At 45.8% G+C, this 17,540-nt stretch overlaps 2 protein-coding genes across 3 annotated transcripts; one reads left to right on the top strand and one right to left on the bottom strand.

Moving 5' to 3' along the window:
* Nucleotides 1-553: 553 nt before the first annotated feature.
* Nucleotides 554-2,228, bottom strand: LOC146175475 (sulfotransferase 1C2-like). Its single transcript, XM_084581863.1, has 2 exons — nt 1,941-2,228; nt 554-1,483 (listed from the first exon to the last, which is right to left on the bottom strand). Exons 1-2 carry the CDS (start codon nt 2,226-2,228, stop codon nt 686-688), a joined length of 1,086 nt encoding a protein of 361 aa, XP_084437989.1. The 3' UTR covers nt 554-685.
* Nucleotides 2,229-4,999: 2,771 nt separating this feature from the next.
* LOC146175474 (sulfotransferase 1B1-like) lies at nt 5,000-16,322 on the top strand. 2 transcript variants are annotated; one of them, XM_084581857.1, is made up of 4 exons: nt 5,000-5,769; nt 8,462-8,806; nt 12,692-12,987; nt 15,802-16,322. In XM_084581857.1, the coding sequence occupies exons 1-4, from the start codon at nt 5,491-5,493 to the stop codon at nt 15,839-15,841; spliced, it is 960 nt and encodes a 319-aa protein (XP_084437983.1). In that variant the 5' UTR covers nt 5,000-5,490; the 3' UTR covers nt 15,842-16,322. The 2 variants fall into 2 exon arrangements, with proteins under 2 accessions (XP_084437983.1, XP_084437984.1); XM_084581858.1 differs by having other exon boundaries at nt 12,692-12,897; nt 15,802-15,870.
* Nucleotides 16,323-17,540: the final 1,218 nt, after the last annotated feature.

Below are 17,540 nucleotides of genomic sequence, written 5' to 3'. Positions count from 1 at the left end.
TGACTTTTGAAATAAGAGTCCGGTACTGTACGTATTTTTGAGAAGAACATTCTGTCAAAGATAGTCTATGTTTGCCACGTTCCAGCAGGTGGTTGTGATGGTACCATGACAGGGTCTCACTGGATTAACTCTACATCCTCTCACCTTTTCGCCGGGGGTACCACAACGTAGCCAGGCCATGAAAAGAAAACAAGGCTGAAATCAAAAGTTCCTTAAATTCCGTCCTCAATGCTACTGAGCAGGGGGCCAAGAAAGTTACTCGCATGAGGACGATGCAAGGCTGCCACATTTAGTTAGGAAGCCAGCATGTTCGACAAAGCAAATGCAGTCGAGATACGCTAAAAGACGATCGAGGCAGATGTTCAGCCCAGCGCTGGACGTCGTCTTTTATTGCTGTTGTACGTGCTTTAGTGTCATCTCTTCTTCATGCGTGAGAGAGCGGTGGCGTTGTGGTCATGACTGTGTTTGAAAAGCACGTGCCGGTCGTGAAATGTTTAGGTCTTCAATTCCGCATTATAGCGGTTTTAGAGAGTCCTGCACCGTGCACAAGGTGTACAAGTTTTTTTCCAAGCTTCCTTTTCAACATACTCACTTTTTAATGATCTCAACGATACAATCGAATGCATTGCCGTAAGCAACCGTTGAGCGGTCACCTGGTCGCTCGCAGTGTCTGCCAGTTGCTCTCTCAACACAGGTACTCTTTCCACACGTCCCACATCTCCGTCCCACTCATGCGCCTATCGTACATGTCACGAAGGCGCATTTCCTGTTCCGGTTTGAAGATGCTTCTCCAGTCCCCCACCTTGCCTTTTCGAAAAAAGTTGCTCAGGGACACCGGAGACTCACCGGAGTCGTCGCCGTCAGCGGGGCTATCACACTTCACTTCACTGTAAGCATTTCTGCATCCCCCATCGTTCGATGTGTTATCTGCACCACCACTTCCCCGTCTCCCGGGTGCATCTTCGGAACTTTCTGCTGCACTCGATTTACTACCATGCATTGTGTGATGAACGTCACCAACGATTGAGACGCTAGACTTTAGGTTGCTGAAGGAGATGTGTTGCAGTACTTGGTCTAGAAGTCTTCTGTCCGCCCGCAACATCCCCCAGACGCTCTGATCCACGAATTTGGCCAATGCGAGTACTGTGCGCTCCGGGTCGCGCTTGAAGTCCTCGTAATAAAAGAAGAAAACGTTGAGATCATTGCGATGGGCATACCAGGAGAGAACGTGCTCGAAATAATGGCCGAAAGGTACGTGGCCATCCATGAAGTCTTCGAAAAACTCATCGAATGTCGTGTCTGCTCGCATCGCGAGATTGATGCGATCTCCCATGCAGTGGTGGTAGAAGGAGACCGCGCTGTCGAATGGGTTCCGAACGATGACCACGTACTTGGCGTCTGGGTGGTACGGCGAGGCAGTGAATGTCAGGTGATGCTTGATAATCCGCGGCTCCGCCAGGTCCTCGACAACTTTGCGGCCGACCTGCGAGGGCATAGGTAGTAAGAACGGGCTGCTGCTTTAGCCGCGTATGAGGAACTCAAAGATCAAACCGTGAGACTGGTCTGCCTACTAGGTCATGCATGGTCATACAATAGTTCGTAACTGCTCGTTCAAAAACAATGGTGCTGTCGGAAGCTAATAATTCAGTAAATAGGCTCTTTCGACCATCTTATGTTGTCCAGTGCTTACTGGCCAGCCTACACGTCCCTAATGATTTCTGTGAGCAGTAAAAGGAGTAAGTATATACATCTTTGGTTTCTGGGAAATACGGCCTTCAATCGTAGGCTGCGCTTCAAGTACAGCAAAACTGTCCACTGTAGGTTGTCCGCCTGCTATCATTAAGCATTCAACTTGAGAACAGTGCGAGATCGACCGACTGTGCACTATCCGCAAAAGTTTTGTGCAGTCTATGACGTTAATGCACGTATCGGCATCTCACCAGTTCCAGGAAAGGCGCACACTTAGTCATTATGTCGGCGAACGAGGGCACTTCGTTGTCGGCTCCTCGGCCGTGTTTTAGATTTAGCAGGCACCACAGCGTGTACTGCGTCCACGTGGCTCCGGTCTTGGGATACGTGGCCAGAAAGATGTCTCCGGGACGAGCCTCGTACTTCAGTGCATCCCTGACGACGTCCCGTCGGAACGACTTCGGAGGCACCAGGACACCGTCGACGAGGTCCAGGAGCAAGGTACGCTTTATCGGCTGGCCTTCGGGACCCTTCGACATCCTGAAGTCTAAGAAAAGACCCGAAGGTTCATCCGTTAGACTTCCTAGGTGTAACTGCACAACCCTCTTGTTTTTACCTCAATTACCTGTAGTTATTTTATACGGGCTTCCAGCTGTTGCCAGAACAACTCAAAAGTTATTTTTTATATTTTATAATCCTTGGATACGAATTTTCCACCATTTTAACTTCTTTCTAGTTGCATCTAACTTTTTCAGCAATTCTGCCAGCTTACTAATTGAACTTTTGGGCTTGTTCTCACTCTTCAAAAAGTGGTTATGCGACATCTTAGATACGCGTTTCCAGCTTTTCGGCTCACATCTGCAGCAACTTTTGGGAACAAGGCCACCTACTTACAATGTGGCTCAGACTCTGTTTCCTGCAAAGCTTCGCACCGCCTTGCTTAAAAATCTGGCGCCCACATTCAGACTGCAAACTATTACTGTACTCTGCGGCGACAAGCGGCTCGAAACAGCTTACTATGAGCTATAGATGGCATGCCGCAGGGGCGTTCTTATATAGCTTCATCGCAGTTACCTATGCGCCTCTCGTCCATTCTGACTGGAAACATTAATTTGAAGAATTCGCTGCTTTTTGAAGGTTATTCTGATGTGATTGCCATAGTTCGTTGAAGGTTCCTACGGCTATGAATAGAGTGCGTAGCGCGGAACGGCGATAAGGTATGCAGTTCTCATACAACTCCGCGAGCAGCTCGTCAACTCGGCACTAAGATCAGAGTCTTTACATTTGCCCGTTTGCTCGAGGTTTCCCTTTTCACGTCTGACCAGCGATGCGCTTGGGCTGCTTGCTTACGTCAGAGACAACGAAGCGTTCCAAACGAGCTTTCTTTTACATACTGAAACATGAGCGCAAACAAGTTCTTTGAGGCCAAAGTGAGGTTTTGATTGGCACATGGCAAGAAGGTGAAAATTGACAACGTTCATGAAAAAAAAAAAAGAGGGACACACAAATTCTGCCTCTAAGTTATACGACACCGTTTAATGCATTCCGCCTGCGGCTTTTGCGAACACCCGTTCGCTTACACGCACTTTGTTACTTTACTAACCCCTTAATCTGATCCTCTATTACCTAATAAATACTCAGTGTCATGCTGTAATAATCTGTCATGTTACATACCACACTTCAGATGTGCAAATCTTCGTTTTTAACCCAGCAGAAACTAACCTTCGCTGTCGAGGATTTGCTCACCTGACTCGGGAAGCAAATGTACCAGGTTCCATTCACATCTCCTCAACTTTTTACATTTACGTTACATTTTACATCTCCTAATTTCGTCTGAGCCATGTTTAGGCTCTCTGATCGCAACATATTTTGTGTTTTAGAAAGTGTTCAATTCCGCTGTTTCACGTGTGGCTTCACGACCTTTTCGACCAATCCGGACTTTCTCGACACGCCGCCGGGCTTGAAAGGGGGCCTTAACATTTGTGGCGTTAAAAATGGCGATCTTCAGCTATAAAAAGGCTAACAACGGCAGATGCTCGGTATACTGTTACCGGGAACTGTAACTGCAGCGAAAGAGCCGATGATCGTGATGATATTGGACGGTTGCAATTAGGAAGTCTGCGGAAATAAGGTGGCTTTGGAGGGCCCACAGGACCGGCCTAATTGAATAGACAAGGAAGAGCCATTACTCCCGCCGAGGACGTAGTCAGGGTAGTAACGATTAGATAATCGCATATGGATTGCAGATGGCGGCAACTTTCAGCCAAATTGGCTACATTCTAGATCGCTTGCTTAAAAAAAATGAGGTTAGATTTCCTTGTTACTATCTAGCTGCATATTTTTCTTCCGGACATTATATGATTATTTTTAATCCCTACCGCACCTTGCACTCACTATCCGGCCCTCACAAAATGCATTTCACGTGAACACCCAATTTCTCCTCAAGGCTACTTGAATAACCTTCGACTTAAGCCGCAGAATCTGCACGTATTCACAATTCGCCATCTGAAACACGTTTACCAAATATGATGAACGCGGATCTGCCTTTGTTAATTATGGACATAAGGCTTGATCTGAGTTTTTAAAAAAATCACCAATATTCGATATATCTAGTGAGTTTCTGCAAAAATGAACGTAATTTACACTCTTGGCGTCCGTATGATTCTAAGCAAGTGAAAAAATCTAGAAAAGGCATTCTTCATGCGTTCGTAAGCATATACTGGGTGTTTATGTGAACGCTTTAAACTATCGCCAAGAATGAGTGGTTCGGAATAGCAATTCGTTTCAGGAGCAGACTTCCAACCGCGACAGACCTGTTATTACAAATGTCATTCTATATTAGGTTCTGAAATTCAGTAGTAAACTTTTCAATTAGCGCAGTTTGGTGATCAGTGTGAATACGGAATCCGCAATGAAGAGCTGGCTGAGCACCCCAACAAAACTCGAATCGCAGGTACTCTGTTGTATTCATCCTCTTCAGGTCGTTTATGCCGTCCGTGCATGTTTTACAAGCCTTCAACCCTACCATCTTTCATGCACTCTTCGAATAATAATTTATAAGAGCTACAACGTCGCCTCGAAGCACACGTCCTAGGTGTCTCCACGTCACCTGGAGCCGAATCCGCGCACGCATAGAAAAAGGTCGCCGCGACGGTCGGCGCACCTTCTGAGCTATCAAGCCACGCGCCGTCGTATATACGCAGTGAAAGCGGGGGGAGAACATTCTTTGGTGTCTCTCTCTCTTTACATTTCCTTATCGTTGAACGACCGCCTCTCGGCACCGTGTAGAACGATATTTCGCACCACACAGCATACGTCGTCTAGCGCGTCGCTGATGCCGGGATTTTAGTCACGAATGCAGGCGCTGTAACCGAGGTTTAGTATGCGTATGTTCCTTTCTCTACTAGTGTACGGGCGCTTCCGACTGCGGCCAGTGTGACGAGAGGGGAGCACCGCAGCTGCAATACGACGCCCGCTGACCTCTGTGGATCGAGTGGCTCGCCGGCTTAGCAGAGCAGGCGTGCGTCGTCCGGAGTTTTCCCAGCACACCGAAGGCTAACAGAGCTGTGGATGGGTTTGTGGTGCCTGTTACTTTGATGTCCAGGCAACGAATGATTCCTCTAGCACAGCTTATTTCTTTGCCAATAGATTGTGCCGCAGTCTGGAAAGTAGGCATTATTTAGGGCATTTACTGTGCTTATATTTTAAATGTCCGACTGTGCGGTCTGTCGCTACCAGTGCGACCAAACTGTTCCGCGTGGCGCTTAGTCGCCGTCGAAACTCCGTAATCGAGCGACCATCATGGTGAACGAAGGCGGGGCGGTCATGGTGAATTATGAATTGGACCCAGTTGTGGTGGATGGCTTGTGTTTCCTGCCTTTGAGCGACGTGCGGCTTGCACGAGAGGCCCTGAGCTACGAACCCAGAGCGGGTGATGTCGTCCTGGCCACCTTCCCGAAGAGTGGTACCACATGGTGTCAATACCTCATTTGGGGCATTCACAACCTGCAAGCGGTCCAAGACGGCGCTATACCAGCGGTGCAAGACATGCTGAAGGAGCATTTTCCCTACATAGACCTGGTGAGCTACTCCTGGAAACCGCATGCGTGTAGTTTTCAGTTCCTCTTATTATAGAATGATGCAGGAATATTCTTGGAAATGCAGAGTGGTTTGGATTGGTCCATGGGTTAGCGTCCGAAAGTGAATCAGGCTATAAGGGACGCCACAGTGGAAAGCTCAGGATAATTTCTGCCACCTGGGTTCTTTAAAGCGCAGATACGGCATAGTGGAAGGCTCAGGATAATCAAACAAATATCATTTTCAACGAAACGAAAATGCACTACAGGCAAGTGCACTGTAATAGTGAATACATTAGTTTTTTTTTTTTTTTTTTTTTTTTTTTTAGTGGTGATTGAGGTCGGTTAAAATCGATCTTGGAGCCAGCAATAATTTAGGTGCATTTTATTGGTTGTATGCATATTAAGAACCTGTCATGCCTAAACCTAGCGTCGAAGTACGCGATTTCTTTTTCTTTCTTAACTAGAACGAGAATATTTTATTTTTCTTATTGAAGGCTGCACTTCAGGTTCGTTTTAGACAACTATGGATGGAAGTGACTAGACAGAGCTAAGGTACAGGACAAAAGAGAACATATACGCTGGCTAGCAAACATGTGGTTTATCGCAACAGGGAGGTCAGCAATATAAAGGGAATATGGCGAGCAGTTACAAAGACTAAACATATGTTGGAAATGCCAACAATCTGTCATGAATCGGTGTCACTGATCAAGAAAAGCAAGCTCTTGTGGGATCAGAGCCACCGACGGTTAAATGATGCACGCGTCGTATTTCTGAGAAGACTGCTCTTCCTGTTCCCTTCATGTTGCTGCCATGTGTTAAATCAAGTTTTTCTTGGTTGTTGGTGTGTGTTCTACTCTTCCGTCCCATCTGCGCTGTTCAATTATTTCCGGCAACATGTACCAATCAGCACGACACGGACGTTTTCTTAGACATATGTCATTGCTGAAATCAGCAACATATTTTTTGTAAAGGCTGTTTAAGGACTTATTACTGCAATATAATGTACCACAGCTAATAAAACATCGAGTAAAAACTTGACATTTTCGCCCATTGTGCGCGAAGAAGGGGGACAGTCGTGGTACGGATCGCCCAATGTTAGCCTAATGTTGCTGGAGAAATGGGGTAGATTGTTTCAATGCAACTTCAAGACGCAATCTTGTTCTTAGCGTTGCCGTTGTGGAAAGAACATGTAACTGTTTTGCTTACAACACTTGTGGAATTATCTACCGGGTCCCCCTTCTTCGGCCCACTGGAGCCTGGGCAGATCGGCTTGGGTCAACGAGTGAAAAAAAAAAAAAATGCCGCATAGAGAAGCATTGTCACTGGAACAACGAACGCGAAATGCAAATAAACGTCCGTGCGCTACGCCATGTCGGTGCATCTCGAAGAGCCCAACGAAGTCGAAATAATTTGGAACCATCTACTTTAATGCACCTTTCATTGAGTGCAGCATCAGGTAGTTAGCCACATACGCCGCGATATTTATAGCCTTGCAAGTGTAATTTAATTGAAATTTCATTATAGCAGTGCAAGCTTTCTGCGTTTTGTACTGTAATGCTGTTACATCTCGTGTCGCCGTGGCAGTCAGCGGAAATATGAAGCGATAGCATTTATTTCCTATCATTTCATTTATTTTAGTCCAGTTTTTCGCGCAATACAATAAAAAAAGAAAGAAACTGGGGGCGGTGAGAAGAAAAGCTGTGTTCCACCATTGCTTGATAAACCTCACCGCCCCTGAATTTTGGCAGCAGCATAAGATGCACGAAAAAAATATGCATAAACATTAATTGAGGCTCTAGCATTCAAGAGTAGAAATTAAAACATCACTCAGTGCAAAATAACTGGACGTGACAGAATATAAAGACAAATGTATCATATATCATTGATATCAGTTTTTACGCTAGATAAAGGAAAAAAAAGTAGAAAAAAGGGAGAGTACATCTTTATACTACGATGAACAGCTACTACTACTACTACTACTACTACTACTACTACTACTACTACTACTACTACTACTACTACTACTACTACTACTACTACTACTACCACTACTACTACTGCTGCTGCTGCTGCTGCTACTACTACTACTACTACTACTACTACTACTACTACTACTACTACTACTACTACTACTACTACTACTACTACTACTACTACTACTACTGCTGCTGCTGCTACTGCTACTGCAACTGCTACTGCTGCTACTACTACTATTGCTACTACTACTATTGCTACTACAAAAACAGCGCGACACCTAGCAAATAGCGCTTATTTCAGATGTCGCTGGAGACGCACAGTTGCTTTTGCGGACCTGCCTTTTGTTATCCCCCCCCCCCCCCCCCCCCCAAGTAGAGAATACTCTAAAAAAAAAAAATTGAAAGAGTACAAACAAACCCTACTTTAGATCCCTCTTTGTGCTGCTAGGCCCTCCACGTAGATATGCTAGCTCCCCTGTCCAAAACACAGTGCATAATTAAGAAAGCAGACTTGCGAAAGTTTTCTTCCCTTTCTAGTAAGCTCTCTTACCGGCGATATATTCTGAAGAATATACAATACCGGTCTACTCCCCCCCACCACTTTCTACAGGTGAAGATCTATGTAGAATGTTTGAGCAACAAGAGTGGCTAAAGGTGAGCAGTGAAAGCTTTGAATATATTAGACTCCACCACCCTCAGTCTAGCTTTGTGGTGCAGCTGGGAACCTCGTCCACCGTCGCCGTGCGGCCCCCTCCTCGCTTCATCAAGACGCACCTGCCGGCCGATATCCTGCACCGGCCCGGAAGTGCCGCCAAGTTCGTGGTGTGTCTGCGCAACCCGTTCGACGTGGCCGTCTCCTTCTTCCACATGCGCTACGGCAGGCGCCACCTCACGGGCCTGCCACCGGACTACGGCTTCGACCACTTCCTGGAAGAGTTCCTCAGCGGAGGACTGGTGGGAGGGCATCCCTTCCAGCAAGCCCGCTCCTGGTACCAGCGGAGCAAGGAACACGACAACGTGCTCCTCGTCTATTACGAGGCTCTCAAGACGCTGCCCAGGGAGGTGAGGCGCTTCATCGATGGTAATACTTTTAATGCGATAGAACAAGCGAAAGGAGAACATTGCACGGCGTCGGCGTCCGACGTAGGCGTGTGTGTGAAACAACCTTTCTGCCGCGGTAAGTGACGTTAAAGAGGATTTTACTCGTGCCACCTGCCTCTACCGACTGGGACAGGTTGCGTATTGAGGGTTTCACTCTCTCACCTGCCTGGCACCGAAGGTGGAAGGCTGAGAGAGGGATATTCCTCTATTTCACTCGGTAACTGCGCGGCTACGCCCGCGAAACACAAATCAGCACGCATACATTTCTGCAATGGGGTATTCTATAGGCATAGCACGGATGTGATCATTATTTTTTCATAGTTTCTCTGATCTGTAGGAGTGCGCAGATGGCACACCTGTTATGAAGTCGCATACATACCCAGAGCACAATGATTCGAAACTCACGCAATCCCTGTAGGCGAGGACTTATATAGCCCTTCTGCCACGTTTTCGGTGGCCTTGAGAATGCTGTGCTGGACACTGTGAAGAATGGCGTTAATTCAAATTCTTCATGCAGAAGCAGTAGTGTAACAAGGAGACGAAAAGAGTAAAATGGCAAGACAGCCCACATAATTTTGTAGCTCTTTAAGCTTTTGAGAGACAGGTAGCACTTCTCTATTATCCTATGTATGTATGTATGTATGTATGTATGTATGTATGTATGTATGTATGTATGTATGTATGTATGTATGTATGTATGTATGTATGTATGTATGTATGTATGTATGTATGTATGTATGTATGTATGTATGGTTTGTGGGGTTTAACGTCCCAAAGCAACTCAGGCTATGAGAGACGCCGTAGTGGAGGACTCCGGAAATTTCGACCACCTGGGGTTCTTTAACGTGCACTGACATCGCACAGCACACGGGCGCCTTGCTTTTCGCATCCATCGAAGAGCTGCCGCCGAGGCCGGGATTCGATCAAGCGTCCTTGGGAACAGTAGTCGAGCGCCGTAACCACTGCGCCACCCCGGCGGGGCATGCATGCATGCATGCATGTATGTATGTATGTATGTATGTATGTATGTATGTATGTATGTATGTATGTATGTATGTATGTATGTATGTATGTATGTATGTATGTATGTATGTATGTATGTATGTATGTATGTATGTATGTATGTATGTATGTATGTATGTATGTATGTATGTATGTATGTATGTATGTATGTATGTATGTATGTATGTATGTATGTATGTATGTAATGTTAAGAGCGTACCCTTTGAAACGGGCTGGTCATAGGCATCACCATGCTCAATCTTTCTTTTTATTCTTCTTACCTTCAGAACTTTTCAACATTAACGACTTTATTTGTAGATAAAGTTATATTTAAACTTTAAATACCTTTATTTATTTCCTATTTAGCTTCCATGGGTCCCCTCCCTGTTATTTATACTCCAATCTTCCAAACGTTTCTTGCTAACCTCTACCGCCCATTCATTCACGCTTCCTTTGTTACCTTTAAACCCCAGAGGGCCTCGGCTAGAGTGACTATGTCCGCATCAACATCTGGATGGATACTGCCACACTCCAGTATAAGATATTCAATTGTTTCTGGGCATCTACCGCACATAGCATAAGTTTCATCTTAAAGGGCAACTCCGGGGGTTTTTTGACATTCGAATATTGTAGTGGAACTTTTACCACAGGTTCTTCTCTCCGTCCTGACGTATTATACAAAATTTGGGTGCCGTACGATAATCCGTTCACGCGCAATACGGCTTTAAAATATGCCGTTTTCATGGCTTAAGTTGAGAGTATTTCTGCGGGCAACACTGAGTTTCTGACGTCACAAACAGTATACAGGCGTTAATGTTTACTTCCCGCGTGATTATGAAATTGTGAGGCTTATATTGAACTACCTCAGACATTTTACGCAGTGCGTCATGATTTCCATACTTTATTTTCACCATCCGACGCACGTACGAGTGTTTTTCTAATACTGAGTGTGACGTCACCATTTGGTCAAATGTGACGTCGTTTCTAGCCATGAAATCAGTTTCGGTTTCGATTTGCTGTTTTTCTTTTTTAAAAATACTTCTAATTGGAATTTTGGAAAACGGTTTTTTGTGTTGGAGTCAGGACGTGCCGAGGAATGTAATTCAATTAAAAACACAAAATGATGAAAAAACCCCCGGAGTTGCCCTTTAATTAAACTTCCTTCTGTAGCTTCGGGTTCCAAGACATCCTGATCCAGCTTCAAAGAGAATGCCGCCTCGTCTTGAGTTGTCATAGAATTGGCTTCCTTCTTAATCCGAGTTTTCCATTTTCTAACACACACACACACACACACACACACACACACACACACACACACACACACACACACACACACACACACACACACACACACACACACACACACACACACACACACACACACACACACACACACACACACACACACACACACACACACACACACACACACACACACACACACACACACACACACACACACACACACGTGCGTGTATATATATATATTCCACTTTTTAGCCTCTGTATCCTTTACCTGTCATTTATTGTTCTTTATTTCTCCGTCCTGCCTTCCTACATACTTACTGATTAGTTTTCTGGTCCTTGTCCGCCGCTATGTGTCAATGCCCTTTCGGTATAAGTACTTAAATACTTTAGCTGCCCACCTATTGTCGCCCATTTTCCTGGGGCGTTCTTCGTACAATATTTTGCTCTGAGCCTTTCGTGCCTCGAAAAACGCCCAGCCCATGCATCCCTGTACTGCTGCTTTTGTAATTTTGCCGTGGGCTCTAAGTGCAAACCTTCCCACAGGTCTTTGATTTATTTTTGACCCCGACTGGATTTCGGCCCTTCAGCGCAAAACCGCGTTCCCAAATGTGCACTTAAACGCCATCTGGCGCTGATACTACATAATGTACTGAATAGCAACCAATCGAAAAAGAGCTGTGCATTTAAGAACACGGGGCCGCCAAAATACTTGCTTCATTTAAAGACACAGAAATTAATTTGTTTCCTTGTTTGCATGCTCATTCTTTTGAGCCCTGCTTCATGAAGACCTGGAAATTATTAAACCTTCTGGTCATGCACATCTTGCGTCTTCTACGCTGTATGCAGATTAAGAATAACAGGCTCGCATCAATAATCGGTATCTTCCTCCTGCCTTTCTAATGTTTCATGGGCACATAAGCTCAAGCTCTACGCAGAGTAATCGTGGGTGGTGGGCAGCTTTTTCAGATTGGAATTAGACTTTTTACAGTCATAGCAGTATTTTGTGACTACTGGTGTGATTCGACTATGATTGCCATGAGCTGTCATGGGGAACTATCGCCCATATGCATGGTGGCATCGGTCCCCCGCGGACACAGCTGCAGAACGATGCTTTCCATGTCATCGAAATCGAATAATTGGATATACGCTTATTTACTGATTTAATGGGCTCTAGACACTTGGAGCTCGAGGAATTTCAGCTGAAATGTATGGCTTGCCAGAACACTTCAGTGCGAACTATGCTAATAAGAAGAGCTTCGAAAATTTTCGCCTTCAAATATCTGGTGCGAATTAATAACAGCCACAAGCTGCACCCCTCGCATCCCGCACAACTTCGTGAAAATGAAATTGTGATGTGTGCCTTAATTGCCTACCCGCAATACATGATCACTGCAGCAAAGCACATCGTCGACAGTATTCAGTTCCCGCATCCTATCCGAACCGCAGCTTCATTACACCTTACCGCCAGAGAAAGCGAGTATCTTCGTTCACAAAACACTCCTGAGAATGCCCCATATGGATATCTTAACAAGACTACACATGAGACAAATTTGTCTTCTTACTACGTCATTTCGTTCCCTACGATATCAACCACAGGCTGTGCTGAAGCTGGCTGAGTTCCTGAATCCGGAGGCCGCTTCTAGACTGTCTACAGACGCGGATCTCTTGGACCGCCTCCTGGAGCAGACATCTCTGAAGAAGCTCCGGGACATGACCGGAGTGGAGAACTTTGCAGAGGGCGACTTCTCGCGCCAGCACCCGACCGCCGCGTTGTTCCGCAAGGGAATAATCGGAGACTGGAGGTCCGTCTTCACTGCAGACCAGGAACGTCGCTTCAGGGGAGCTTACGACCGCGCCCTTGGCGGCACAGATATGCACACCTTCTGGGCTGAGTATGTGAAGCCACGGCCGGGCTAGTATGCATGCAGACAGGTCTCCTGCTTTACGAACTCGTTGCGGTCTAGTGCTAGTGGCAGCCCTAGGGTATTCGTTGCGGCCTGGAGAAGCGTAAAACTGGGAAGCTTGGAGTCTCCGTTGCGGCCTGCAAGACAGTGTCAGTGTCAGCCTCTGGGTCCTCGTTGTCACCCCGACGACAGTCCTGGGGCCCTGAGAAGGGGCACAAGTGGTTGCCCTACGTCCCCAACGAAGAATAGCGCAAATGAACACGAAGACGGACGGAAAGGATGAGGACAGGCGCTAACTCGCAACTAAGGTCTGAACTTTTTGCTGCCAATTGTCAGTATTGCCCGGTGTCCCCTTTGTGATCACGATCGAGGACAACCGAGGGCGGTTGCCTTCGGGGTTTACATAACGTGGAAATCAGTTCTATAGTGTGAAACTTCTAGACGGCAGTAATAACGACAACCTTAATTGGTAATGATATATCTTTGAAAACACTTGCCTGTGGTCGTGGTATAGTTAAAGTTCTACAGTGATGCAGTGGCCGTCAGTGAGGTGTGCGCTTACTTCTCGTCACGTGCGCGAGAAACGAACAAAAATAGTTTTACGCTTCCCAGAGCGTCTCCTGTGAAGGGGTGAATGCTTTCCATGATCACGCGCCCTTACTGTGTTAATTTTTGACAGCGCCACTTGATCAAAGCGTCTTAGCCAAGAGTGTTTTTTTTTTTTTTTTTGCGTTTTAACTTGATATACGGCGGCAATGTGGTAAACAGGGGCGTAGACACAGATGCAAAGACTAAACAAACGAATAACCGCAAATTAACACTCTCTGGGAACTATGTTTGTACTTTCCGAAACTGCACTTTTTTTAAGTACGAAAGTGACCAAAACAGCAAAAAAAGAAAAAGATAGATAGATAGACTACAAGATACATGCTCTTGTAGCATGTGGCGCAACTTTCTTATCACACAGGGGGTTATGAAAACGACTGCACATGCGTAGTCATCATTCAATGGTAATTGTACCAGTGACGCAGTACGGTAAGCTCAAACTTTCTCAGGAAGCAAGTGAACGAACGAATTTACTATTACACCAAAATAACGCTTTTTACCCGAGGAAACGTCTCTTACTGAGATACCATTACCAAAATATTCAACGGGGCACTTTGGACCACTAAAGTGCGATGAGGCGAAAGCATTTATAGCTGGGGGGTTTCTGAGTCTTTTGCGCAATCTTTGCTGAACTATGCCTGACGGCTTACTGACTCTTTAGCGCCTTTTAAATGATTTGACAAAGTCTGATATTAAAAAACTTTTAACGTTCATTCGTGTATGTGACACTTACTGCGGAAGGATGGACGCACACTCATGGCCCTATAAACGCCTTCGCCTTGGCGTTGGCGCGCGTTCGTTGCAGTGCTCATTCAAGTGGGGGATTGGCCTCACGGCGCCGCTCCTATCGCGCGGCGTTTTCATAGCCACATTACATTCTGACGCAAGCTGGAAGCGCCTGAACCGGATTCGACGCGCACGAACTTTCTAGGTTTTTTTCATCGCGCCACGACCTCTCCCAAAGACGTCAACATGCCGCCGCCCTCTTTCATGACGTCACGTTGTTGCTAGGATGCGCCATGACGTCAGCGGCGGTGGTCCCCAGGCATTACGCTAGACGAAGAGAACTAAGATATGTTTCTCGCGTGCCCGGCGTAGATCGAGTTTGATTCAGGATGATTTTTTCTTAAAGGTTAAACAGAACCCCGCCGTTGATGACGTCATCAGTTTGATTGACAGCTATAGCTTGACAGAAATGCGACCGGACACGCTGGAGAGTCACGAGCCTATAAAGGCTCTCGCCTTAAAAGTGCAGGAATGGCAGGATCCTTCCTGCCGCCTCGGACATGGAGTAAGAGACAGGATGATGGTGGTGAAACGTTTATTCGGTAACGGGAGAGGATGATTCCCGTGTTCACCGCTAAACTAGGTGTCGTCCTTATTCTAGGACGTCATTGAACGAAGCCGCCGCTCGAGCTCGTTGAACCAGGTCTAGTTGTTACTCTAGTCCTCAGATTCTGAGTTGGGTCACCCCCCAGTCCTCTAGAGTGGGGTGCAGAATAGGGGATAGTTTAGGAGTTTGCTGGCAGGCCCAGACCACATGATAGACATCTACCGCATCACCACAGTGTTGGAACTGCCCATCAAATTTTGGATCAAAATTTTTTACTATAGCCGGGCAGAACAACGTGCGGGTTTGGAGGCGCCGTAGAATGTGTTCTGTTTTGGATGGGCCTTTCGCAGGAGGGGGATACGCCCGGTGCTGCTCGTAGTAGTAGTCTAGAATTGCTCTGAGAGGAGTAGGAGATTCAAGCTGCTCAGGGAAACACGGAGGTTCCCGGGGAATGAGTGCGCTGGCCTCTGCATCTGCAGCTTCATTCCCCCTGAGACCCCGATGTGAGTCCCAGATAAAATGAATCAGTGTGAAAAATAACTGCATCAGAACTGAAAGCGAGAGCTCGAGTTTCACCGACGCCGGCATCAACAAACGCCGAAGGCCCGTCTGTCATTGCAAATCAGCGTGATTTCGACTCACTTTAGCGATCGCAAGGCTCTATCGGGTAAAGCAATGAGTGTTTTTAAGTAACATGTATGGCCAAACGACCAGACGAAAGTTGCAGTAGCTTTCGCTCATTGATGCGCTAAAAAGGCCATCAACTTTCTTTTACGCTGTCTTGCATCGGCCTCTGTCTCTTTCTCCTCACTTTACTTCTCCTATATTGACTCGGTTCTTGATTTGCTTAATCTTGGCTTCAGGATATCTACGGCCATGACTACTACATCCGAAGCGGTGTGATTGGGATACGCACTACAGCGGGCTTCAGCTACACCCCTACTGGAGGTGGGGTTCCAGTAACCGCACTCACATTAAAAGACCTGCCTCAGCGTCTACGTCAAAGGAATTGAAAACGCGGCATTGGGCAAAAGCTTGCTGTGTTAGATGTGCATTCCAAAGCGCGCGTGATGCACGCACGCATGCACACACACACGCATGCACACACACACACGCAATTTCCAGAAAACTTGCACATTGTGTACGCATTACTGCCGAGGCAGCAGCAAGTCGCAGCGCTGCAGTCGCGCAGCTAATAAATAAAAGCAGATAAATAGTCACAGATACATGTTTCAGGCAACTACACAAAGCTAGGCGAGAGAAGAGCAAGAACCTGTGTAACATGACTTTCGCACTGTATAAAAATTTTAGCCGAAATTGTCCGCATTTTTTTCTTCTAACGTGCGTGCTCAAAATCTCGAAGTATTATAAATGAATAAATAGTGCATGCGTAGACAGGCTACTTGACGTTTATTAACACGGCGGAAATACAGTACAACGACCTATAACAATACCGACTAGAACATTATATCGGATATAACACTAGACTACCATAACACTAGCTGTCGGATTTTCCATGCCTTCCATAGCGATCTTATTTAGTTTATAAAATACTACAGGCCCTTACAGTAGGCACAGGCAGGAGGGGCAAAACACGTCAGTGCATCAAAAATATCCGTAAAACGTCGAAATGCAAACTATCTAGAATAAAAATACAAATAGAAAACACGAGGCTTATAAAGCACAAAATACAAACATACTAAACTATAATTCTGTAAATAAATGCTATTAACAATGCATCGTATCAAACGAATCTGCCTCATTAGGAGGTTTAGTGGTAACTTGTTCCGCGAAAAAATGAATTTGAAAGTGTTAATCGTAGCACTGTAAGATGCTTACAGCTGCACATGATGGTTCTTTGTTTAGCTCGTGGTGTTCGTTGTAAGGAAGGGCCTGAACTCATGGACAGCTTATGATTTTTCAGTAAGAAAAGTAGTTTAATCTCTGGACATTTTGTCACAGCGGTATGGTTTGCAATCAAAACCCCTGTAGGAAGGTGTGATCGAAATTTGGCTTGAATCAATCAAAGCTGGCTGATACAGGTTTCTTTCTGCCAGGCTTTTTCTCTTAGAAGAAATTAACATTTCAAGCTAATTTCCTGTAATTAAATGCTCTGAAGTTGTTTTTCTTTTTTTTTTTTTGTCAGAACCCGGTTATAACCAAAATGACATTTCCTTAACGTTTCAATATTGTTACAATTGAGCTCGACTGTATGTGATACCTAGAAAGGCACCGCGTGGCTGAAAGCGATAGTGATGCACTGGAAACATTTCCTAATTATACTGTTACCACTCTTTCTTTCATGGTAACTTTCATTACAGCTGCCGACAAAGTTGAGCATTAGTGCTTAGTTTGTTTGGAGAGGGTTATGAGGATATTTCATAGATTAACCCATGAACTAACAGATTTTCGTGTGCCAAAGCACAGCTACTAGGGCTAAGAAATTCGTGGTGGGAAGCTCCAGATTAATTTCTATGGTTCCTTATTGAGTAAGTAAACCTTATGCCTCACCAAGTTCACAGTTTGACCCAACCAGAACTCTGTCGCTGAGACGGCAATACGAAGTCAATGGCGGATCGTCGTAGCCATGACGGGAAGAGGA

The sequence above is a fragment of the Amblyomma maculatum genome, chromosome 10, assembly GCF_055883805.1.
Source record: "Amblyomma maculatum isolate TAMU_Amacu chromosome 10, ASM5588380v1, whole genome shotgun sequence".
NCBI lineage: Eukaryota > Metazoa > Arthropoda > Arachnida > Ixodida > Ixodidae > Amblyomma > Amblyomma maculatum.
The sequence above is the reverse complement of the archived record's forward strand: the minus strand, read 5'-3'. Positions and strand labels throughout refer to the sequence as shown.

Bases quoted from the DNA above. Each gene is read 5' to 3' on its own strand.
- LOC146175474 (XM_084581857.1), top strand. From the start codon at position 5,491: ATGGTGAACGAAGGCGGGGCGGTCATGGTGAATTATGAATTGGACCCA. The intron at 5,770-8,461 runs GTGAGCTACTCC...TTTGTGGTGCAG, and splicing joins ATTTTCCCTACATAGACCTG to CTGGGAACCTCGTCCACCGT. The intron at 8,807-12,691 runs GTGAGGCGCTTC...TATCAACCACAG, and splicing joins TCAAGACGCTGCCCAGGGAG to GCTGTGCTGAAGCTGGCTGA.
- LOC146175475 (XM_084581863.1), bottom strand. From the start codon at position 2,228: ATGTCGAAGGGTCCCGAAGGCCAGCCGATAAAGCGTACCTTGCTCCTG. The intron at 1,484-1,940 runs GTGAGATGCCGA...ATGCCCTCGCAG, and splicing joins GTGCGCCTTTCCTGGAACTG to GTCGGCCGCAAAGTTGTCGA.